The sequence below is a fragment of the Nomascus leucogenys genome, chromosome 13 (assembly GCF_006542625.1).
Source record: "Nomascus leucogenys isolate Asia chromosome 13, Asia_NLE_v1, whole genome shotgun sequence".
NCBI lineage: Eukaryota > Metazoa > Chordata > Mammalia > Primates > Hylobatidae > Nomascus > Nomascus leucogenys.
In genome coordinates this window covers 50,285,065-50,310,942 of record NC_044393.1, presented here as the reverse complement: position 1 = coordinate 50,310,942, position 25,878 = coordinate 50,285,065, and the positions used below count along the sequence as shown (strand labels likewise).

The following is a 25,878-nucleotide window of genomic DNA, read 5'->3' as shown; positions in this document are numbered from 1 at the left end:
TTTTCAGAGCCTGGTTCTAGTTTTCCTTTGATTCCTGTGATGTACAAAATACTGGTCCAATAACTTTCTTTTTTCCTAAAATAATGAGACTATAGCAAATGCCTTTGTGCTCTATGTTATATCCTCATGGACAATTTCAGTTTCAGAGGTGGCACAGATCCATGAGAGCTCTGAATCCCTTTGTGCAGGTAGCATCCTGCCTCTGGTACTCTCCAAGTTGGCCCACTCTTCTGGCTCAGCTTGGCTCTCAGCCTCCCATGACCTGGTCACTTTAAGCTCTTAGACAGGAACCTCTCAAGAAACCCCTCAAGAGGACATAAAACAGTTCCATGTTGGCTTCTCTTGAACATATTCCAATATGGACCATGAAACACATAGCATTGTGCCAGGAGGCTGAGAGCAAATTAATTTCCTTTTTCAGCTATCATAGGCCGCTCAAGCCCAAGCATGGCCTTTTGATTTCTTAGGCTCATTGTAGATACCAGTCTATCAGGCCACACACTAAGGTGACACATATTAAATCCCTCTCTTGACTTAATGTAAAGGGATAATTACCTTTCACATCTTTGCTTCGGTGGGGATGGAGTCATAGCATAACTCTTCAAATCAATCCTCTTCGCAAGCCCTTTCTCCCCATTCACACACTTCTACCCTTCCATGCCTTCCCCTGTCCCCAACTGGCTTTGAGATCATTTGCTATACCTTTCTGGGTATCAGTGTCCTCATATGTGTAACAGAGATAATAATGGTTTCTACTTTGCAAGGTTTTTGTGGCGACTAAATGTGTGTGTGCATATATATATGTATATATAGAGGCATATATAATGTGTGTCTGTGTATGTAGCTTAGAATAGTCTAGCTCATAGTAAACTCTATCTAAAGTTTTCTTATTGCTATTATCATTATTATTCATGCTGTTGTATCCTAGTAACTGACTTGAGAGTTACAATTTAATCCCTGGTATGCCTATGTTGATTTATGTGATAAAATGCTGTTTTGAAGGGGAGGATTTAAGAGATGTTAGGCACTTTAATTTACGCAAAGAGAAATTTCAGGAAAGTTGTTCTAGAATCACATAGTTATATGGTACTGAAATTGAGGGCAAAACCACTTTTGTCCTTGTTATCACCCCTGTTCTCTGCTAGTTAGCTGACTGGCTGTTTTAGTCAGGGTTCCCTAGAGGGGCAGAACTAATAGAATGTCTACATCTATCTACATATGGGAGTTTATTAAGTATTAACTTACATGATCACAAGGTCCCACAATAGACTGTCTGCAAGCTTGAGGATCAAGGAGAGCCAGTCTGAGTCTCAAAACTGAAGAACTTGGAGTCCAATGTTTGAGGGCAGGAAGCATCTAGCATGGGAGAAAGATGTAGGCTGGAAGGCTAGTCCAGTCTTACATTTTCATGTTTTTCCGCCTACTTTATATTCACTGGTAGCTGATTAGATTGTGCCCACCAGATTAAGGGTGGGTCTGCCTTCCCCAGCCCACTGACTCAAATGTTAATCTCCTTTGGCAACACCCTCACAGACACACCCAGGATCAATGCTTTGCATCCTTCAATCCAATCAAGTTAACCATCACAAGTCCACTCCTTGTCAACTTGAAGCCATATATATCTCCTGAGATAATAATCTTCAGTAAAGACAATAATAAGGTCATAATTATGCCGAACATGACTATGCTTCATACAACAGGAAACACACCAACCCCCAACCCAAATACTATTACATAAAGTTAACAAATACTATTACATAAAGTTGACATAAAGTCAATAAATCTTATGTCACATGATGAAGGAAAAGGAAATAAAATGAAGATATTTTCTTAGTATGAGTGCCTACATGCACAAACATGTTTTTAACAAAAGGAGGAGGAAATACTCATGACAATTACAGTCCTTGGTTCTGCAGCTGGTTACCTGGTCATAGCTGGTATTGATGACTACCTTCTTCTACTACCCACCCAAACCTTCATTCCTGAGGGGTATGGACGATTTGTAGTCCTGCCTGGATTGGGCTGATGTAGTTTCCCAATGACCTTAATCACAGAGCAAGGTAATACTAAGAGACACCCTAATGGATCTCCTGTATTCCATGCATACTCTTCCTTACCTCTGTTATGTAGTAGACTGATTTCAACTTGATAAGTCCAGGCCAATCACCCCAGCCAACACTGTAACTCCTCTCTTAGCCTCTTGACTTAGGAGGAGCCCAAAGTTTCCAGGTGGCCATCTTAACTTCTAGTTTAACGTAACTATTGTATCTCTTGGTGGCAGCATTCCTCCCGCTGGAACTAAGACCTCTAGGCCAGAAGAATGTAATGTGGGAACTGGAAGCAAAATTTTGCTAGTGGATCACTAGGGGTGATGGTGAGTGGTGCCACTTCCACTCTACCCCTTGATTCCTGGACCTGTGAATCTTGGCTATGGGAGAAACAGTACCACATATTGGATACTGATTCAGAGCATACAAGGTCTTCTGGAGAACTTTACCCCAGCTGTGCAAAGTATTGTCACCTAGTTGGATTGTAATTGTGACTTCAAAAGGCCATTCTACTGTTCTATCAATCCAATTGCTTCAGGGTGATAGGGAACACTGGCCTTGGAGGAGGACAGGCTGACTTGGTTTCTAGAGGCTGAGTCCTAGTGACTGCTTGTGGCAGAGTTGGCTGTGTGGACAGAGAACCGTCACTACTTAGTATAGTGCTGGTAGAACTCTTAAAGGGCACCCAGCTCAACCACTTGACTTTACAGGGAACACAGTGGAGACCTGGAGGGTTGAATGATGTTGCTTTCCAACATGTGCTCCAGAATATGAGTCCTGGGGAGATGTTAATAGAGCTCCATGACAATTGGTTCCATGGTCTAAGAAGTTTGAAAATGCTGGAAGCACAAATTTAAACAGGCTTCTTTATTGCAGAACTTCTTAAATATTTAAGATACAATCTGTAATACAAATTTTCCGAAGAGAATATGGTAGGCAGTATTTTATATTTTCCAAACTTGTTTGACCACAGGTTTCCTCCCTCTTTGGGGGATAGAATTTCATATGACTTATGTTCTGCCAAGCATACTTTAGGAAACACTGGTTTAGAATGATGGGTATCATGGTTGGAAGGAAACTGAAGGTCAAGGAGGCACAAATAGAAGAGCAAAGCTAGTCATCCTGTTTTGGAAAGGGAAATAGGGTAAATCTAGACTTTATTTGACTGAATGCATTCCCAATGGGAAACAGGTCTTCCAAGCACAGACTATGTGTCAAAGAAGGCTGGAAGCAATTTCACCTTTTCCCCTTTCTACTTCAGAGACTTCCTTCAAGTTACTAAACATCTTTACGCTTCAGGTTTCTCCTCTGTAAAAATGGTTAACATAATACTTTCATTGAAGAAACATTGTGAAAATTGGAGATTGTGTATGCAAAGTATCAAGTCTGGTGTTGTTTTGGATGTTTTAGTTATCATCAGTCCAAATGTTTAGCAGGTATGTATCCCCTTTAGAACAACCCTCACAAGAGAGTTCTTAATCTGTGTTTGGCAACTAATTTCAATTTATTATTTCATTGGCCTTGGCTATGATAAAGCATTTTTTTTTATAACAGGCCATAATCTTTCTTTATTCTTTTTCCTTGTTTCACTCCTTAAGATCATTCAGAACAAATCACATTCCTATATCCTGTGAAACTTATCAGTCATTTAAATACAGGGTAGATAGAGCCCTCTTAGTAAATGTCCAGCACTAAGTTTGTGGCAAATCCAAGACCGGCATTTGAACTTAGGATTTCTAGGCCTCTATTACATACTCAAATAATTCTGACATTCCCTACCAAAGCCTTGGTTAACTGGAGCACTGCGACTTTTTACTGTCTACCTTCTGCATTTTAACACAGCTGTAGAAATTGCTGTTTTTGCTGAAAATGAGGACAGATTCTGTTCCAGTGCTGTTTGTTGGAAAATGTGATGTACACAGTGGTATGGCTTAGTTGACATCAAAGAGATAAAACTTCCTACAACACACAGGTACAGCCTGGGATGCAAACAATTCCATTAGACAATCACTCACCTCTGAAAGGTGCAGTAGTATGATTGTATTTAGTTTCTTCAAGTGTACTGCCAACAATTCTTATGCTTGAAAGTGGACATCCAGCACAAAAAGGTTGTAAATGATTGTCCTACAACTGAACTGAATCCACTCTGTCCTAGCAAGGCTGGGCAAGGTCGACTCTTCCTTTTTTTTTTTTTTTTTTTTTTTTTTGAGACGGATTCTTTCTCTGTCCCCCAGGCTGGAGTGCAGTGGCGCGATCTCGGCTCATTGCAAGCTCTGCCTCCTGGGTTCATGCCATTCTCCTGCCTCAGCCTCCCGAGTAGCTGGGACTACAGGTGCCCGCCAACACGCCTGGCTAATTTTTTGTATTTTTAGTAGAGACGGGGTTTCACTGTGTTAGCCAGGATGGTCTCGATCTCCTGACCTTTTGATCCGCCCGCCTCGGCCTCCCAAAGTGCTGGGATTACAGGCTTGAGCCACCGCGCCCGGCCAGACTCTTCCTCTAATAACTTGACCACCCCAACTACCCCCAGAAGCCTCTGTCTATAATCCAAACTCCAGCTTCTCATCCTTCTGTCTTGATATATTTCAGTTCGAATTTGATACTACTGTTATTTTGTTATTTTGAGGCAAACATGATCTACCTTCATTTATTATTAGATATACATCTCTACTCTCTTATACAATTTCTACCTCTACTATTGTTTCTAAAAATCATATGCTATTAGGACACAATTTTTTTTTTCAGTAATAGAAGAGTTACAAAAATTTACATGAAACATGAAAAGCAAAAAATTGTTTTGAGTAACTGGAAACCTGTACTGGAGAAACATAAGCAATTCTATGAAATAACTATTATTTCTTTAGTCTAATTCTATAGTAAGGAATTACAGGAGTTTATCAAGAAGCAAGTGTGGTCTCAAATTGTATGTAATAGAAGTAAATAATTATAAGGGCACCCAAGAAATACAACACAAGAAAAACCACGAATAAAGGGAATGTAACCAGCTAACATGAGAATGAGTATTAACAGGGGATGCTTTAGAAACAAAGTAAAATTTTAAATTAAAAAATAACATTAGAAGACAAGAATAAATGAAAACAAATAAACCACATTGTTTTTCCTCTGTTAAGGCAATACCCTTATATACATAGAGACAAACATTTGTTTTCCCCTACCAGCCTCCTAATGACAAGAGAGGCCTGTCTCATTAATGGAATAAGGATCTGAAGATTAAAGAAGCATAAAAGAGGAAAATGACATTTTCTTTTTTTTTTTTTGAGACGGAGTCTCGCTTTGTCGCCCAGGCTGGAGTGCAGTGGCGCGATCTCCGCTCACTGCAACCTCCGCCTCCGGGGTTCACGCCATTCTCCTGCCTCAGCCTTCCGAGTAGCTGGCACTACAGGCGCCCGCCACCGCACCTGGCTAATTTTTGTGTATTTTTAGTAGAGACGGGGTTTCACTGTGTTGGCCAGGATGGTCTCGATCTCCTGACCTCGTGATCCACCCGCCTCGGCCTCCCAAAGTGCTGGGATTACAGGTGTGAGCCACCGTGCCAGGCCGAAAATGACATTTTCTAAACTACAAGGGATATAATCTATTAAATGATGAAGAGAAATGAAATAAAATGTCATTTAAATGATGAGTTTTATTCACACAAACTTCAGGCAAATGTAAGTATGTAGTAAGACCCATTTACTAAGAGAAGAAGCCAATATACCACTAGATTTACTGAATAACATGTAAAGTGTGAAGAATCAGGGTACATTACATCAGTTTCTGAACACATAACATGCCAAACTCTACAATCTTCATTTGAACAAAATACCCATGAGCATGCCCCGTTCTAAGACAGTGTAGCTTCATTACACAGGACAGATAAATCATTTTAGTTAAGTTTCCTCTGTAGTTGACAATGAGCCATTGCCTTGTGGGTACATTAGTAAATGTCATTTCCATTATTCTCACTGTTTCTCCCCATAGCTCTACAGGAAGAAAAAATATATTAATTTGTAAGAGCCAGAACCAAGAAATAAGATCAAGTGAAGTATAAAATGAAGCATTTCCCACTACAGGAAGCTTTCTAGGATATAAAGTTGAACTATAGTAGAGAATTCACAAAGGACCCTTAATTCTCAGAAGAAAGCAAAGGATAAACAAAGTAAAAATACAGAAAGCAAATAATGCCAGTGAGCTTTTGGTAGAAACAAAACACTTGAAAGGCTAGTAAAAAGAAAATCTTTTAAATTGTGACAGAATGAAAACAGGAGCTAAATATTAAAAGAAAGAAAAACAAGGAGTGTGCTAAAATGAAGGTTATTGCAAAGACAGGACTATGAACATGAATTAAAAATGTGACAGTATAATAGGCCAAATGTCTTTAACTTTTGATTTTGTTTTGCCTCTAAGATGAATATATACAGAGGTCTGGTGCAGTAGCTCATGCCTGTAATCCCAGCACTTTGGGAGGCTGACGTGGATGGATTACTTGAGGTCAGAAGTTTGAGACCATCCTGGTCAACAGGGTGAAACCTTGTCTCTACTAAAAATACAAAAAAATTAGCTGGGTGTGGTGGTGCATGCTTGTATTCCCAGCTACATGGGAGCCTGAGGTAGGCGAATCACTTGAACCTGGGAGGCAGAGGCTGCAGTGAACTGGGATCACGCCACTGGACTCCAGCCTGGGTGGCAGAGTGAGACTTCATCACACACACAAAAATTAGCATATACAGCAAATCGTGAATGTGGGCTTTTCAGGAAAATCAACCAAGATAGTGATGTATTATTTCCTCTCCAGATAAAAACATAGGCTTTGAAGCAAGTGTCCTGCAGCTTTTACTCCTTAGAATTCTGGGGAACAGGTGAGTGTCCCAAAAATGAAATAAAAAAAAAAAGAAGAGAAAACATTTCCACATACTATCATGCTGAGGTTTCTAAAAAATGGATAAACTTGTAAATTTGCATTTTATTAATCCATCAATTTTAACAATTTAGTAATGCACCAATAGTTTTACACATCTATTTTAAATCCAGCACATTCATTAGTTGCTTTACAAATATGCCACATAAAAGATTTCTGACTTCATTAAAAAAATTATTGGGGCAAAAGAATATGCAGTTTTTAACTTTATTATAATTGTAAAATATCTAATCACTTTTTAAAAGTGTATTTATATATACTTAGATTGTTTTAGGCATGTAAGAACATTGTCAGGTTTGTTTGCATTTATAGAACGCATTTCTGATATAATTGTTGAGACAATTTAGTCAAATCTTGAGTATAAATTTGAATCTACATAATAAATTGTTTCCAAATAGATGGTAGTTAAAATATTTTATACCAAGAGTTGCATTACATTTGTCTGGCATTTTCAAGGAATGTAGTATTCTAATTAGGTGAATATTCTAGCCTTTCCCTTTCAGAAGTCCAAACTTTTGAATTTTAATTATCTTTAAAGGAAATCTTTCTTAAATATTAGCTTTCTGCACATAACTTAACGTTTTATGGGTAGCTCAGCATCATTATTAGGAGAATCAATAGCTATGTGGGATTGCAATATTTTGATTACCTATGCCAGACTGATAAGCACTTCCACTGTAAGAATGACCATGGATAACTCAGTTTTTGCATCCCTCTGTCAACTTTCTGTACTTTCCCTCTGTCCTCCTTCACTGTCAGGCTGTCAACGTGCCTGTCTCCAGGAGTCTCCATCCCCATATCTCCCTAACCTGCATACACCATTATACACATTTTCTTTTAATAGTTTGCTGCTACATTTTACCATAAATGAGACCCCGATTAAATTGAAGGGGAATAGGGGAGAAGGGAGGAGAGTAGTTAAAATTATCTAACCTGTATACACTCTTTGAAACTTAGTATTCCTAGATATCCTTGAAGGTAGAAATGCTAGCAACTGCCCTTGTTGCAATGTGTTACATTTCATCCCAGGTATAATAACACTTGTTTCATCTCCAGGGAAACCAGATGGCTGCATCAAAAAGTTTTTCTCTGGAAGTTTCATGGAGACCATTTATTCTCATCCTTAGAGAGCAGGGGCAGAAATAGCAAGTATTTAATCCGTCTAGAATTGATCCTGGGGGACCTGGCATGCAGAAACCTTTTTGTTCCTATGGACCAGCCAAAAGGGAACAGATCCCTTTGGGAAATGGCATCCTCCAATGCCAGATCCCAGTGCCAAAGGGCAGGTTTCTCTCGCCAAATACATGCCCCTTGCTGTAGTATGTTTACATATTGCCTGGAGGTAAAAGAGAAGAAAACTCATTGGAAAATTTTAACTCAAATATGTTCCTTTTATTTACCCATCATTGTCAGGATTATGTCATCTTGGGCCTATTGTATATTATTTAAAACTTTTTGTTTGTTGACACCACATGTTGTGTTAATTTGGGTTACTATTAGTATTCATACTTAAAATACGCATTTTCAGATTTATAATTTTCCCCATTAATCAGTGAAAGGAATCAAACTTTCACCTACTATAAAATAATTTAAAGTCACTCTAACGTAAAAGGAAAGAAGAAAAGGGTAAGGTGAGGTGGAAATCTTAGCAGGGAACAATCACTAATTGATAAAAATTTATTTTCAGTTTTTCCATTAATTCTCCTTACAATAAAGGAATAATAAACAAACCTATCCTCCCTTATAGTTTATCAAAAAGCAGCCAGAAAGTGTTAGTGAATTAGCTAATAAATCCCAAGTCCCACATGTCCACATATTTACAAAGCCTTTACATTTCTTTAATGAGAAAACACACATTCCAGTTCCTTTGTTTTAAAATAAGTTTTGGAATTTGTATATTTTGCAATATATTCCAGGACCTTTCTACCTCTTTCATAGGTTTAACCTCATTACTTTTGTTCTCTAACTCTCCACTGGCTTTCTATATTGAAGGCAGAGAAATCAAGGAAGTCTTCATAATATTTGGGAAAAAAAGAGAACATGAAAAAAGACAAATTTTAGGGAAGGATAATTATCATTAATTCATAGGTAGTAAAATACATAGAACTGTGTGTGTGTGTGTGTGTGTGTGTGTGTGTGTGTGTGTGTGTGTATGGAGGGAGTGATTGAAGGCATAGTTTTGTTGACCAAATGTACTGTTTGGAGTTTGAGCGATTTGATACACTATGAATTAGTGTAGGGAAAACCACACTATAGGAATGGCCATAGCAAGATAAGAACTACATCCCAGATAAAGTGAGAGGGAAACATATGAGAGAAAGAGACTCACAATGTTAATGATGAGAATTAGGATAAAAACAAAATTATCAGTTATGACACGTGGTTAACTCAGGACTAGATTCTAAGGCCAAACGGATGCTGCAGCTTCAAAGTATTGGCCTAGAGCCAAGGAAGTGGATATGCCCCAGAGTCTTGGGTCAGGCTAAATCTATAAGTGGGGGTAGAAGGGTTCTCATTGTTGGGTTAGAAGAAGAAACTTAGGTATTCATCCATTCATTCCACCCACCTTTATTGAGCACTGCTTAGGTGCCAGAGATTATTCTAAGTTTGAAAATGAACTGTGATTCAAACAAATTTTCTGACCCTCTGAGTTTACTTTCTAGTGAGGTACACTGACAATAAACAAATAAATGGATATAGAATAAATGGTCAGTTATAAGTGCAATAAAAAATAAATAATTGGAATGGAATAGAAAATGAGGGCAAGTCCAATTTTGGATAAGGTAGTCAGGTAGGAGCTCCCTGAAGACCTGATTTTTGGATGAGTATCATAAAGTGACAAAAAGGAACAGGTGGATATTAGGAAGAAAAGTGGTCCAGGAAAATGAAATGACAAATTCAAGATCCTGTGTGGGTAGGAATGTGCTGGTTATTTGAGAAACAGAAAGGAGGCCAGTATAGCTAAAATAAATAGGTTGAAGACAGTGTAAGTCAAACTTTCCATTTTGTTGTAACTTATAATTTAAATTTGTGCCTTCTACTGGTCTCTAAAAATTCATATTTGTACAGTGTTTCAGAATTTCCTTTCATGGAATCAGTTCTCTGCAGCCATCATATGTGGACAATTGCTACTGATTTTATCTGGTTGCTACATATAGATACAACCTATAACGGATCTAAGAGAACTACTAGTCAAGGAGGTACTGATACTAAATTTTAATCTATTGTTATGAATGATTTGCCATAATAATGAGGGTTTCCAAGCCTTCAATAAGGAGGAGCTTTCATACAGTGTGAATATTCTATAACATGATTGCTTTTAAAAATAGGCAGCAGAGTATTTTGACAAATATTACTTTATAAATTTTAATCAAGCCGCTCAGTATTTCTGTTTACAGCATGGTCAATAGAGGCCTCAAAGTTTCAGATATTGGCTTTGTGCAGTCTGAATAAAAGTTGCAGTTTATAAAATAATTCATAAAACCATCTACATCTGTCATAACTTGGTTGGATATCAATGATTTAAATAAGGTAGCTACTTGGCAATAAAAATGAGGGCATTGATTTTTCCAGTGTTGATTATTTCTATTTCCCCTGAGAGAAATAACAGACCTGAGGTCAACTAGATTTTATTCTCCTTTGTCCCCCAGATTAGGAATGTAGAAGATATAAAGAAAGAATGTCTGAGGTTTTCTTTTTCAGATTTTAAATTCAAATACAAAAATGACTTTTATACAACAGGACATCAGGTTATAGCTTTCAAATCATTAATGCATAGAACAAATCTCTGAAAAACCTTTGTCATCACATTAGGGCACCACTGAGAAAGACTAGGGTAAATAAAATATTTGCTTTATTATGGTCTATGTGTTAAATCCAAGACTTAATATGCAAGAGCCACTGCTTGTATCTATGGGGATATATCAGAGAAACATGGACTCTTAAGTTAAAAACGGTTGGAATCAATTTCATCAAGACTCTCTTGTGTGCCTCTTATAGAATGAGGAAATTTACTGTATTTGAAAGTCATGGAGTTGTCAGATCCAGTGAATATATTACAATATATATTCATAGCTGCAGCAATACACACATTAAATTATGATATATTATCAGTTTTGTTATCCAATTTTTGTCCACTCAGAAAAACAACACAGAGGGTTTGAAAATATGCACCTAATTATTCAAGGTAAGTAGGTTCTGTTTGTTAAAGCAGTAGGGAGAAATATAAGTAAAATTTTTGAAGTCATGATTTTTCTTCTTCCTACTCAAAGGACATGATTTTTTTCTGGGTGAATTTTCGATGTGTTTCAGATTAAAATGGAGACAACTGAAGTGTCAATCATTAGATAATGTATTTTTATATTGTGGTATATACAATAGAATACTATTCAGCCTTTAAAAAGCAGAAAATTCTGCCATTTAAAACAATGTGGATAGACCTAGAGGACATTATATTGAGTGATTTAAGCCAGGCACAGAGAGACAAATACGACATGATTTCACTTATATCTGGAATCGAAAAAAGTCAAATTTATAGAAGGAGAGAGTAGAGTGGTGGTTACCAGAAGCTGTGAAGGACAGAGGGTAGACACATACAGGGAAAATGTTGGTCAAAGGGTACAAAGTTTCAGTTAGAAGGAGAAATTTGTTCTGGTGATCTATTACTCAGCATGGTGACTATAGTCATCACGTATTGTATAGTCCAAAATCGCTAAAAAAAAAGAATTTCAAATGTTCTCATCATGAAGAAACAACAACTATTGAAGTGCTAGAGATGTTAATTAGCCTGACTTGATCATTCCATATTGCCATGTTTTGAAACATTATATCCCATAAACATACACAATTATTATTGGTCCATTAAAAATAAAACAAAACGAAAAAGAAAAAATCACTAGGAGATGTGTACAAGAGTTAGCAAATCACTGTAATTAAAGATATGAGTGTGAGAAAAATGAATTAAACTATGAACATCGCAGTTTCGGAACCCTAGGTTTTACCTAATAATATAATGGATTGTGAGAGAGTCGAAGAAGTGAATCCTATGCCCATGCATATTGACCTTAATTATATTTCCTTCAGCTACAATGGAACAAAAAACTTACAGAACAAACAGTAAACAGGTTAATATTGTAGTTAAGGTGTCAGAGCAAGTCACTTCATTTTCTCTGATATTAGTCCTTAAGTTAATAATTTTATATGATTTATATAATATTAAAATCATTAATTGCTTATGTCAGTCCTTCTAGTCTCTTTGGGGAGAAAAAAGTGCTTAGAAATAGTCATTTACATTGCATATTTCAAAAAAGCTGGGCTCAAAAAATTCCTAAACTGAAAGCTAATTGTACTTCATTGTAGAAGACAATGACACTTCCATTCTTAGTGCCTTACCTTGGACCAACATAGCATGCAAAAATCGTACACTATCTGTCGATAACTCTGAACACAAATTTAATCACTTACCAAAAAATTCTGGCATTATAAAACCTCAAAGGGGTACAAAACTTTGCTATGTTTTCCTCTACTGGTCAAATAAACATTTAGTGAGATTTGTAAATGGTCAGTGTTCCTAAAAAGTACACCCTAATGCATGGCCTAGAATCTTCCACAATAGAAATATTGCCAGAAACAGGAATCAAAATAAAAAAATGCTACAACCTGGATATGTAAAAAAACAGCTGCACCCTTTTAAATGTAAGTGCCAAGAATCTACTGCTGTTATGAAGGTTATTACTTACACAGTAAAAATTTCCTCTTGTAATAGTGTGCAAAGAAAAGGGGAAAAAATGAAATCATTTTGGTCTTGTAAAATGACAAAAATCTTAGCATCAATTTTATCATTGATATGCCTTTCGAGAAATATTATTTATATTTCAGTGGGTAGAAATTTGAACTGATAGAAGAATGGTTTTTCTCAAGATGATCTGTGGTGCCAATAATGATTTTTTATGAGTATCTATCACCCAATGCTATCTTGATTGCAGATTCAAAATTTCAGATTAAAAATTTCATCAGTACATCAAACTATGCTAAAATGAAAGCTGATTTTAGCTAGTAAAATGAAACAGATTTGTGTAGAATTTTTTATACATCTTCTCTCATCATAGGAGTGTTTAGCTTAATTGCCTAGAAAATTATTTGTACTTAATTCTTAAATTTCTATAGGATTTTATGTGCTACATCATGATGTACAGCACTCCTTTATGTAGTTATGAGAAAACTTGAATTTCACAGTCCTCTTAGTAAAATTTCTCAAGAAACCTGGTGTGCTATTTGCAGTAGGCTCGAGTCTATGTGTATACTAGGGTCCCTGATTATAAGAAATTACAACAGGAGGAGGGAAATGTCATATTTGTACTATATTGTGTCAAATGCCTAAATAACTTGCTGGTCTTGATTTGATCCTCTTAAATATTGGGACAATATTACAATTGGGCTTATGTCCACTTAAAGAAAACATTTAACTCTAGGATCAATGACCTTTTCAATAGATAGAAAAATAGCTTTATTTTAAAAACAAAACAGCCTAACATGGTAGCAGATGTTACAACAGAAGTGGTGTTCTGGAACATAGTTGTGGATTATCTCAGTAGGTGAATTAAATGAAATCAATCCAAGCACAGATCAGGGGAGGCAGGTTTAGTTAATGATGACATTCAGAACACAGGTTGAGGAAGACAACTGCTGTAAGTGGTGAGTGAAACCACCAATGTAAAATCACAGGCACCTGGAAGAAGTAGGTCAGGCAGGATTCGCGGATTTAGAGTCCTGGTTAATTCAGCACTTTGGACAGTTCCCAAAGACCTGTCTTCCTTGCAGGTACTTGGAGTACTTAACTTTTAGAGTGCCACCTCTTGGCATCTCACCTTTACCTGCAGGTGACCTTAAATCCAAGGGAATTATATGCATTCATCCAAAGAGCTCTGTGGTCTGTGTTCACAGGAAGTCAACACCTTCAGTCCTAACATGAAGGTTCACAGTTTCTATGTTACTTGAGATTTTGTCAGACTCACCAGTAGGGCTTATTAATCAATAATGGATTATTAATAATCAATTTATTAACAATAAAATTCATCAACTAAATTTTAAACCTGATTCAGTATGAAAAGGCGAGAATGAAATCATCCAAGTCATGGAAAAGAGTCCCTTTACCGACACCTGATGGTTACCATCATGGCCAAGTCCCCCAGGCAATTCACATGCAAGGCTATTCAGCAGATGTTCTATATCAAATTCAAATGAGGCATTCAGAATAGGGGGGTGGAGGCAGAAGAAAGGCTTTAAGAATCAACTAAAACCCTGCCCACAGCCATGTGGCATAGCTATAGATGGTAACTAAAGCACATTAAGCCCTTCCTTGAAGCCTCCAGGAAGTAACAGAATTGCTCTTTTGGAACAAGGACTTTAAGTTAATTTCTTAAAAGCTTAAGAGGCAGGACTACAAATCAGGACAATCTATCTGATTTCTAACCAAAGGACAAATTATGCTTTAGCCACATCTATCCACCAAGTTTAAAATGAGAATTAGCAATAAAATAAATGCACATGTATAAAAATAGTTTAAAAATACTTTTCCCTCATAACTATTTTTCAGATGAGTGTTTCCTGTTCTAAAACCCAATGGTGAGGCTGAAGCATAGAAACACCATAAAATTGATTTTCTCTATGATGAGCAGCTTAAACTAGACATTTTATAAAGGACTCTCTTGATCTTTGTGAATAGAAAAAAAAAATTAAATAGTTCCTAATATCCCTGACAATAAATGCACCAATTTTGGAAGCATTTCAGATGAGCAAGAAGAAACGGGGGTTATGGCTCTACCTCCAGTTACATTAGCAGTCTTGCTGCTCTGGTTTGTGGGTTAGATTCTGGGACCCCCTTTCAGTCTTACGGATCCCACATAGTTAACAGAAGGCCTGTAACCTTAAGGCTGAGAGTAACTCAATTCCTTCTTATTTTCTTTGGTGTATTCACAGAATATCATAGATGAATTTTCTGATCTGACCAAGAACTCTAAACAATACTGCGAAGGCATGAGACTGCAGTAGGTGAAGAGGAGGAAAGGGAGCAATGACCTAAACACTGCAGAAGGGAGAATGTGTAATTTAAATAAATGAGACTTTTTATTAAAGGAACCATTAATTGCTAGGTTTTTCAATAGACAAGTTCTCAGGTCTTTGTCTAGTTGAGTAGCACAGAATTCTGTATAGCCTGAAAGTACCAACAGTGCGAAAAGACATTCCTTAGTTTTCCCTGACAAAATGAAAACAAAAAACAAAACTCCCAAAAAACACATTAAGTGGTAGCCCTAGGTCTAGAGCTTATAACTAGTGAAGAAATGCAGCAATTTTTATTGGGTGAATTTTGCTAGTTCCTCAGGTGTAGTTACAGGAAAATCTGAAGATCCTGAGGTTTGAGAACATTCCCTAAGTGTTTACCCAGGTCATTATGTGACCTGAGAAAAGAGATTCTTATTATTAATCCATGTATACAATGTGTATTTGTAAGCAATGGTATTGATACAATTGTCAAAGTCTTATATGGAAGTCAGCCTCACTCTCCAATAATCAGCTCTACGCACACTAGGCCAATTAAGTTGGCACCAAACCCAGGAAACTAAACTGCCATTACTGAAAAGGTGTCTGAAGAAGATTCAGAGTAACCCATTCTGGCTCACAAAACTTGATGATGTTCATACAGTTTCAGGATATTACTTTCAAAAGTGAATTGGAACCTAAAGTTTAAGCTGTATTTTAAAATATTGATATTAAATGTCATGACATCTAGTGTATCATGAGAACAATGGAAATTTACCATTAACATTTGACATAATTTTTCAGCTTATATAAAATCAGTTTACAAAGTCTTTATTTTTATAAACAAAAAGTTATATTGTTAATCATGCTATTCTTTTAATGATCTTATATGTTAAGCCATTGGTTCATTCTTACATAAATGATATTTAAATAAGGTAATACATTATTATTAAAAGGTGTGCAAACTAATGAATGTTACTAAATAATGTCACAAAGCCCATGGGAAATTATTCTGTAAAATGTATTATTTAACATCTTTGATAAAGTTATTTTCTATGATTTAGTTATTTTTCATATATAGTTTAAGGCAGCTTTATATTATTAACACAACTTCTTTATTTAAAATGTTTTCAATAAATCTCTACTATCTTTTATTTTTGACAATATGAAGAAGGTACAGCACTAATGCATAAAACCATTTCCTTTTCCTGGGTATTTTTGCCTATTTCCTGTAAATGTGGCAAGAAGCAATTAAACATCTCAGCTAAAATTTAGGCAAATGTCTCCGCCTAGATTGCCTTATAAATGCTAATGGAAGAGATTTTAATACTTTTTTTTTTTTTTGAGACGGAGTCTCGCTTTGTCGCCCAGGCTAGAGTGCAGTGGCGCAATCTCGGCTCACTGTAAGCTCCGCCTCCTGGGTTCACGCCATTCTCCTGCCTCAGCCTCTCTGAGTAGCTGGGACTACAGGCGCCCGCCACCACGCCCGGCTAATTTTTTTTTGTATTTTTAGTAGAGATGGGGTTTCACCGTGGTCTCAATCTCCTGACCTCGTGATCCACCCGCCTCGGCCTCCCAAAGTGCTGGGATTACAAGCGTGAGCCACTGCGCCTGGCAGATTTTAATACTTTTAACAACTTCAAAATACTGAGTTCTTGAATAACTACAGTTCACTAAACTAAGAACAGTCATGCATTGTGTAATGACATTTTGGTCACTGACAGACCACATATATCATGGTGGTCCCATAAACTTGTAATGGAGCTGAAAAATTCTTATTGCCCAGTGACACTGCAGCCCTTGTAACATCATAGTGCAACGCATTACTCATTTGTGTTTGTGGATGTTAGTATAACAAAACCTACCGTTCTACCAATTGTATAAAAGTACAGCAACCACACTAGCATCTGTTGTTTTTTGACATTCCAATAATAGCCATTCTGACATGTGAGATGGTATCTCATTGTGGTTTTGATTTGCATTTCTTTAATGATCAGTGATGTTGAGCTTTTTTTCATATATTTGTTGGCCACATGTATGTCTTTCAAAGTGTCTGTTCATGTCATTTGCCCACTTTTTAAAGTGGTTATTTTTCTCTTGTAAAATTTTTTAAGTGCTTTGTAGACTCTGGATATTAGATCTTTGTCTGACAGATTGCGAAATTTTCTCCCATTCTGTAGGTTGTCTGTTCGCTCTGATGATAGCTTCTTTGGCTGTGCAGAAGCTATTTAGTTTAATTAGATCCCATTTGTCAATTTTTGCTTTTGTTGCAATTGCTTTTGGTGTTTTCATCAAAAAACATTTACCCGTGCCTACATCCTGAATGGTTAATCAAAGACTGGATAAAGAAAATGTGGTACATATATACCATGGAATACTATGCAGCCATAAAAAGAAATGAGATCATGTCCTTTGCAGGGACATGGATGGAGTTGGAAGCCATTGTCCTCAGAAAACTAATGCAGGAACAGGAAACCCAACACTGCATGTTCTCACTTGGAAGTGGGAGTTTGTTGATGAAAACACATGGACATAGGGGAGAACAACACACACTGGGGGCCTTTTGGGTGGGTGCTGAGAAGAGGGAGAGCATCAGAAAGAATAGCTAATGGATGCTGGGCTTAATACGTAGGTGATGGGATGATCTGTGCAGCAAACCACTATGGCACGTATTTATCTATGTAACTTAAAAGTTGAAGAAGAAAAAAAAGTATAGCACATACTGTTATGTATAGCATATAATACTTGATAATGATAATAAATGACTATTACTGGCTTAATTACTGTATTTTACTTTTTGTTATTTTAGGAGTGTATTCCTTCTACTTATTAAAAAACGTTAACTGTTAAACAGCCTTGGGCAGGTCCTTAGGAGGTATCCAGAAGAAGGCTTTGTTCTCATAGGAGATGACAGCTCCATGCCTGTTATTGCCCCTGAAGACCTTCCAGTGGGACAAGATGTGAAGGTAGAAGACAGTGATACTGATGATCCTGACCCTGTGTGTAGGCCTAGGCTAATGTGTGTGGTTGTGTCTCAGTTTTTAACAAAAAAGTTTAAAAAGTTAAAACAATTTTGTTTGAACATTTTAATTAAATGGATTTATTTAAAAAGACTATAAAATTTGACATCAAGAGAGATAAAAAAGACCCATAAGATTTAAATTGACAAATATAAAAATGATTGGCTACAAACAATGTAAAAATGTTTCCCAGCCCCCAGACAAAACATAATTTAAGTATAGTAATTATAAAATTAAAACAATTTTAAATAGAGAAAAGCTTATAGATTAAGGATACAAAGAAAGAAAAAATAGTTTTGTACAGCTGTACAATGTGTTTGTGTTTTAAACCCAGTGTGATTACAAAAGAGTCAAAAAGTTAAAAAAATGGAAAAGTTTATAAAGTAAAAAGTTATAGTAAGCTAAGGTTAATTTATTATTGAAGAAAAAATAGTTTTAAGTACATTTAATATAGCCTAAGTGCACAGTGCTTATAAAGTCTACAGTAGTATGTAGTAATTTCCTAGGCCTTCACATTCACTCGTCACTCAGTCACTCACGGACTCATCCACTAATGGACTCACCCAGAGCAACTTACAGTCCTGCAAGCTCCATTCATGGTAAGTATCTTTTTTTTTTTTTTTTTTTATTATACTTTAGGGTTTTAGGGTACATGTGCACAATGTGCAGGTTTGTTACATATGTATCCATGTGCCATGTTGATTTCCTGCACCCATTAACTCGTCATTTAGCATTAGGTGTATCTCCTAATGCTGTCCCTCCCCCCTCCCCCCACCCCACAACAGTCCCCGGAGTGTGATGTTCCCCTTCCTGTGTCCATGAGTTCTCATTGTTCAATTCCCACCTATGAGAGAGAACATGCAGTGTTTGGTTTTTTGTCCTTGCGATAGTTTACTGAGAATGATGTTTTCCAGTTTCATCCATGTCCCTACAAAGGACACGAACTCATCATTTTTTATGGCTGCGTAGTATTCCATGGTGTATATGTGCCACATTTTCTTAATCCAGTCTATCGTTGTTGGACATTTGGGTTGGTTCCAACTCTTTGCTATTGTGAATAGTGCCGCAATAAACATACGTGTGCATGTGTCTTTATAGCAGCATGATTTATAGTCCTTTGGGTATATACCCAGTAATGGGATGGCTGGGTCAAATGGTATTTCCAGTTCGAGATCCCTGAGGAATCGCCACACTGACTTCCACAATGGTTGAACTAGTTTACAGTCCCACCAACAGTGTAAAAGTGTTCCTATTTCTCCACATCCTCTCCAGCACCTGTTGTTTCCTGATTTTTTAATGATGGCCATTCTAACTGGTGTGAGATGGTATCTCACTGTGGTTTTGATTTGCATTTCTCTGATGGCCAGTGATCAATATCGTGAAAATGGCCATACTGCCCAAGGTAATTTATAGATTCAATGCCATCCCCATCAAGCTACCAATGACTTTCTTCACAGAATTGGAAAAAACTACTTTAAAGTTCATATGGAACCAAAAAAGAGCCCGCATCGCCAAGTCAATCCTAAGCCAAAAGAACAAAGCTGGAGGCATCACGCTACCTGACTTTAAACTATACTACAAGGCTACAGTAACCAGAACAGCATGGTACTGGTACCACAACAGAGACGTAGATCAATGGAACAGAACAGAGCCCTCAGAAATGATGCCGCATATCTACAACTATCTGATCTTTGACAAACCTGACAAAAACAAGCAATGGGGAAAGGATTCCCTATTTAATAAATGGTGCTGGGAAAACTGGCTAGCCATATGTAGAAAGCTGCAACTGGATCCCTTCCTTACACCTTATACAAAAATTAATTCAAGATGGATTAAAGACTTATATGTTAGACCTAAAACCATTAAAATCCTACAAGAAAACCTAGGCAATACCATTCAGGACATAGGCGTGGGCAAGGACTTCATGTCTAAAACACCAAAAGCAATGGCAACAAAAGCCAAAATCGACAAATGGGATCTCATTAAACTAAAGAGCTTCTGCACAGCAAAAGAAACTATCATCAGAATGAACAGGCAACCTACAGAATGGGAGAAAATTTTTGCAACCTACTCATCTGACAAAGGGCTAATATCCAGAATCTATAATGAACTCAAACAAATTTACAAGAAAAAAACAAACAACCCCATCAAAAAGTGGGCAGAGGACATGAACAGACACTTCTCAAAAGAAGACATTTATGCAGCCAGAAAATACATGAAGAAATGCTCATGGTAAGTATCTTATATAGCTATACTGTTTTAATCTTTTATACCATATTTTTAAGTTAACCTTTTCTATGATTAGGTATGTTTAGATAAATCCTTACCATTGAGTTACAATTACCTACGTATTCAGTATGGTAACATGCCATACAGGTTTGTAGCCTGGAAACAACAGATTACAGTACTTAGCCTAGAATGCGCCAGGCTGTAGCATCTAGGTTTGTGTAGGTACACTCTATGACGTTCACTCAATGATGAAATAGCCTAACCATGTGTTTCTCAGAAGTATCCCTTTCATTAAGAGACACATGACTATAAATCGAGGAGAAAGTAGAGGGCCCAACTGTTAACGTGGCAAACCCAGCTTATTTGATGATGTTTGGTGAACTTTGCATGTGTGATAGGCTAAGCAGCAAAGTATATATCATGAATTTTGTTTTTAATATCACTATTAATTGCAGTTCAATAAAACTAATCTTTGAACTTAATAATAGCATCTGTCCATATACTTTGTAACTGTGAAGTAGGAATGAAAAATTATTTTCTACTTTTTAGTTATAATTTCATTTTCTATACACAGATACATACTTTAATTAGATATAAACTAGATGCATATAAATGTTACCCAAATTGATAAATGCAATCATATCAACGTATTGTTACTTATTTGTATTTTTAATGCCATCATTCCACTTTTACAGATGAGACTACTAAGGTTTAGTGACATTAACTGTTACTTAATTTTTGTAGCAGATAAATAATGAAGCCTAGTTTGAAACAGAGATTTTGGCTTATGTTTCAGTGCTTCTTCCACTGAGGCATATTTCCTGCATTCAAGGTTTTGGTTTCATTTGCTGTTCACGTTTGATTTGGGTACACAAGGAGACTTCTAATGTGGTGGAGCTTTGGAGTTCATTCACAGATCATATTTTTTTCTACCCTGTCATTTTGCATAGGAGGAAAGTGAAGGCCAGTGAGGTAGAGTAATTTGAGAAAGCCACACAGGGATAATGACAGGCCTAGAATTCTAGCCCTTCCTTCTTTTAGATGACATCTTGAGATAAAGACATTTTATCTGAAAGATCACAGCTTAACCTCAGGAGACAAGCACAACAATACTTCAATGGGTGTGTGTGTGTGTGTGTGTGTGTGTGTGTGTGTGTATAAAATGGGTATATATATAATGGGTATATATATAAAATATAAAATATTTTAACAAATATATTTTTCTCCAGGCATATTAAAAGTACACTTAATTGAGATGTATTTTAACTTTTTAAGGATACGTTTCTAAACTCATCTTATTAAAGCTCTCAAACCCCAAACAGCCCATTAGTAACCTGGTGTTCCAGTGCATTTCCATCGAATGAGAAAAACGTGATGCCAACAAGAAAGATCTCTCAGGAACGCTGTGCTTACCTTCATAAGTCCCACTTTCTAGGAGAGCACCACTTTTCTCCAATTCCATAAAATCTTCAACAGTGATGAAAATATAATCCACTCCAGGGACCTCACCCTCCTTATGTGGCCTTGTGGTGCCTGAATAAAGAAAAGTAAAAACAAAAGAAAGACGCTAAGTGATTTGTTGTTGAACTTTAGAAATACCACCATACTTCTGAATATTCAGTGCCACTTGTTTGTACATCCTGCAAGTTGGCAGTTTGCATTTGTCCTTCTGTTTGTTTGGCAACAGAAAACAGCAGGGGGTAAAGATTAAAGTAAACGTACAAAGCACTTTTCTTCATCAAGCTTATAAAGAGTTCATTGCCATGGGATATGGCTGCATATATTTTTCAGGGAAAATTCAGAACATTGTGCCCTTTTTGAAGAGGTGGTTTGGAAATTGAGCCAGCAGTCTGCTAGTTCAGGAATTTATATATTTAACTCCATGAATGAACCTCTATTGTCCTGCAGACTGCTGTGCTATGACATAAAATACAATGGAAAAGTAGCGATCTCAGGAAAATGTCAATTTGTCTTTTTATTTTCTTAATCTGCTTTCTTTTGGGAGGACTGTTTGTTGGTTTTCATTTGTTAAATTTGCACCCAGAGCCATTTTTATTTGATTTAAAGGTTCACAAAACCTTTACTATTACTTAAAATTAAATAATTAGAATTGTGTAATAATTAAATTGCAGTAGTAATTGTGATGCTGGGAATATAGTATCTAATTCGACAGGAGAAAACTTTCTCTGACTCCATCACACAGGCTCTCCCTTATGTGGCCTATCTTCTTTCATTACTGCCTCTAATTCTGACTGAAGTGACTCCCTACCAAGGGTTACTGCATGGGACCACCGTTCCTGACTCCTCCATCACCCATAGAGGGAATGGAGCTATGAGGGCCAAGGTGGCAGGAGTATCAGCTACTCAGACTGTAGCTCAGTCCAGCTCTCCTGAAGAACACAGTCTTCCAGGCATGCTGTCCAGTTTGTGCGGCAAGAGCAGAAACAGAGACATATTCAAGGCTGCAGGTTTGTTTCCAGGTAATACTTCCTTCCCTCAATATGCCCCTAAGCTTCTTCCTTTTTCTATGCCACCTACATAGGCATTTTGCATGGTCAGATTGGAATTTACATAATGCATACATGCAAAGAAGTATGCAGAAATATACAGAGGCCAGATATATAAGGTAGTAACATTGGCAGGCTTCATATATATAGACTTCTCCATATTGTCTATATGCTAAAAAAGTATTTTAAATCCTTAAATTTTATTTTTGTTCTCTGCATTTGAAATCTTTATCAACTAGGTCATGAAAATAACCAGTCAGTTCTCCTTTTGGTGTATTAGAATCAAATCTGGACTGCAACTGAGAAGCAGAAGCTAATGTCAGAATGTACAATATGCCAGGGAAATTTGATTTTGGATAAAAATGAATAATTCCTATTGAAAACATTTTTTAAGATTTGAAGTTATTATTTTCTAAAATCAGGTTTTATAACTCGTCTTTGGGGGTTGCAAAACAATTTTTTTCCATAATCATGTTTAATGACTTTCCCTGAATTGGTTATTTTGTTTAACTGAGTCACATTTTGCAATATTTCCTGCTGCTTTTATGCTATAAAATACAAACCACCTACATCTAGTATGCATAATATTGTCAAATTAATGTTTCTATGAGAACCTTAACTTTCAATATTCTGACTTTTATGTGCTTAACCCTTGTGAATTAAAAGTGCATTAACATGGTTTTTGGCAATCAATTTGTTTTTCTGTTTATTTAGAACACACTCCAATCATTAAGAAAAAAATCACGTAACAAAGACTCAATTTTCCTTACTAATTCATCTGCATATTTCAGAAGCTGCACACTTTAACTGCTTGCAGTATGGTAATGCATTCCTAGCACCACGTGAGCACCAGGATCACATGACTGAGGGCAATTTCCAGGGCTGCTGACTTGTTTGGAGTAACATGGCTGTACCAAATTTTAGTGAACATTCGTAGTTGTGCTCTTCTTGGGAGGCCCATCAGTACTTTCGGTTCACTAAATGGCTTTCCATCTCCATCGTGACTGAGTTTTTCCTTCTGTGATAGGCAACATCAGTGAGTATCACTTATTGCTATTAACCCAGCTGATGCTGGCTGCCTACTTGGACTGACAGTTCACCTACCTCATTGTGGCTTGAAGTTCTGCTCTACAATCTCAAATGCTGCAACCTCCATCTTTGACATCAGTCTCTGATCCTTTTTTCCTATTCTGTTCTTCTTTCTAATTATGATCTCTAGTCCCTGATCTCTTGTAATTTCCCTGATGTTCCCCAAATCTGGCTTTACTTGCTTCCCTAACTACTAAAGGACTAGGAAAAAAAAAACAGAATCTCTTCCTTCCTTTAGTTCACCTTCATGATTCCCCCACTCATAATTAACCCCCATGTTCACTGTTGGTTATTTCATTGTTGACAGCAGTTGCTATAAAAAAACGTAAACTTTCTCTGACAAAGTACTCCACAAATTCAGATTACTTAATGTCAGTTTGATCCTCCTGATGCTTGGTAATTCTTTTATGTGTGTCTTCTTGTCTCTCTCTTATATTCCCAACATTTTCTAATATTCAACTGCTTTGACGTTTTGCAGAAGACATGAGCTCATTCTTTCTTGGTAAAGTAAGAGAGAATCTGAAACCAAATTTCCTAAAGTTTCCTAATTTTCATTTTTCTTATCTGCATTACTCTTGTATTTTTCCTTCAAAATTAAGACTTTATTGGAATTATCATCCATCTTGCTAAGACAAATTTCTTTTCCTTTGCTTTTAGAATTATATATTTTAAATTAAATAAATTAAATAAATAAAATATTTTGTCAAAGTTGCATATACAGATATTTTAAGTCTTCAAACAATTCCATAAGACTTGTTATTTTTGAAAAGCAGACCCTCATTATCACCACCCAGCCCCCGGTAGCCCTTTCTTTTTATCCAGAGGCAAATACACTGATTTTAGCTGACTAATTTAACCCCCAAATCTCTAAATACTTCAAGATATCTCTTGAGTTTTTACTTTAGTAATTATTTCTTGATTTTAAAGAAAATGAGAATTTAACTCTTTTGTCTACAATTCTAACCCCACTGCACATACCACGTCCTGCTTTCCTTTCATTCTTCTAATGGAACAATCTTGTGTTTAGATTAGTGTTAAGCGTTTACATTAATAATTCTATGTAAATCTATTCCCAGCTGAAACTCGTGTACTGACTTTTTGTGTGTAATTTTTATTTTTTTTGAGACGGAGTCTTGCTCTGTTGCCCAGGCTGAGAATGCAGTGGCACGATCATGGCTCACTGCAACCTCTGCCTCCAGGGTTCAAGCGATTCTCCTGCCTCAGCCTGTTCAGTAGCTGTGACTACAGGTGTGCGCCACCACACCTGGCTAATTTTTGTAGTTTTAGTAGAGAATGGGTTTCACCGTGTTGGCCAGGCTGGTCTCAATCTACTGACTTTGTGATTCCCCAACCTTGGCCTCCCAAAGTGCTGTGATTACAGGCATGAGCCACTGCGCTCGGCCGTGTGTAACTTATTACTCTCGATGTAATATGTTTTCATTTCCATTTTCCATTCATTAATCATTAAATAAACTCTCTCCTTGAGAGATAAATCTCCTCTCAAAATTCACAAATAGATTTTATATTTTATCAAGTTTATCCTATTGAAGAAATCTTTCCTGGAGGCTTCTGACATGCTCCAGTCTGGACTGTCGGCTGCCATCCAGGGATCATTCTTTGCCATCATCCTGGGGAGTCACTTTGCCTCTCTCTTGTGCAGTTTCTCCTCTTCCCTAGACCCCATGTCTATTTTTGTGGTCTACATCCTCATGGTGGCAGAGCACATCTGTTGGAAGCTTCCTGTCGAAGGTTGCATGGAAGCTACATTGTTTGAGATTTTCCAAGCCTGAAGATGTCTTTATTCCACCCTCACTAGTGGCAAATCTGACAGCATTTCAGGAAAATGTAATCATGAAAATGTATTTCTTCATCTTGCTCCCCTGTTCATGCCACCACCATTCTTCTAGTCGTGCCGGTTTGAAACTTTCACCTCAGAGTCACCTACCTTTGAGTCCTCCCTCACTCCTTTATCACATCTCCAAATATTTGGCAAGTTCTATGTCCCGTATCTCCACAACATCATCCTTCCC

The 25,878-nt window shown here is 36.9% G+C and overlaps 1 protein-coding gene across 13 annotated transcripts in view; it reads right to left on the bottom strand.

The window, feature by feature from the left end:
• MAGI2 (membrane associated guanylate kinase, WW and PDZ domain containing 2) overlaps positions 1 to 25,878 on the bottom strand; it is a 1,476,658-nt gene that overhangs the window by 612,251 nt on the left and 838,529 nt on the right. For all 13 annotated transcript variants that reach the window (XM_030825454.1, XM_030825458.1, XM_030825457.1 and 10 more), the window contains one exon: positions 21,666 to 21,785. In XM_030825454.1, the coding sequence (XP_030681314.1) occupies positions 21,666 to 21,785 (120 nt within the window). The remainder of the gene's footprint in view (positions 1 to 21,665; positions 21,786 to 25,878) is intronic.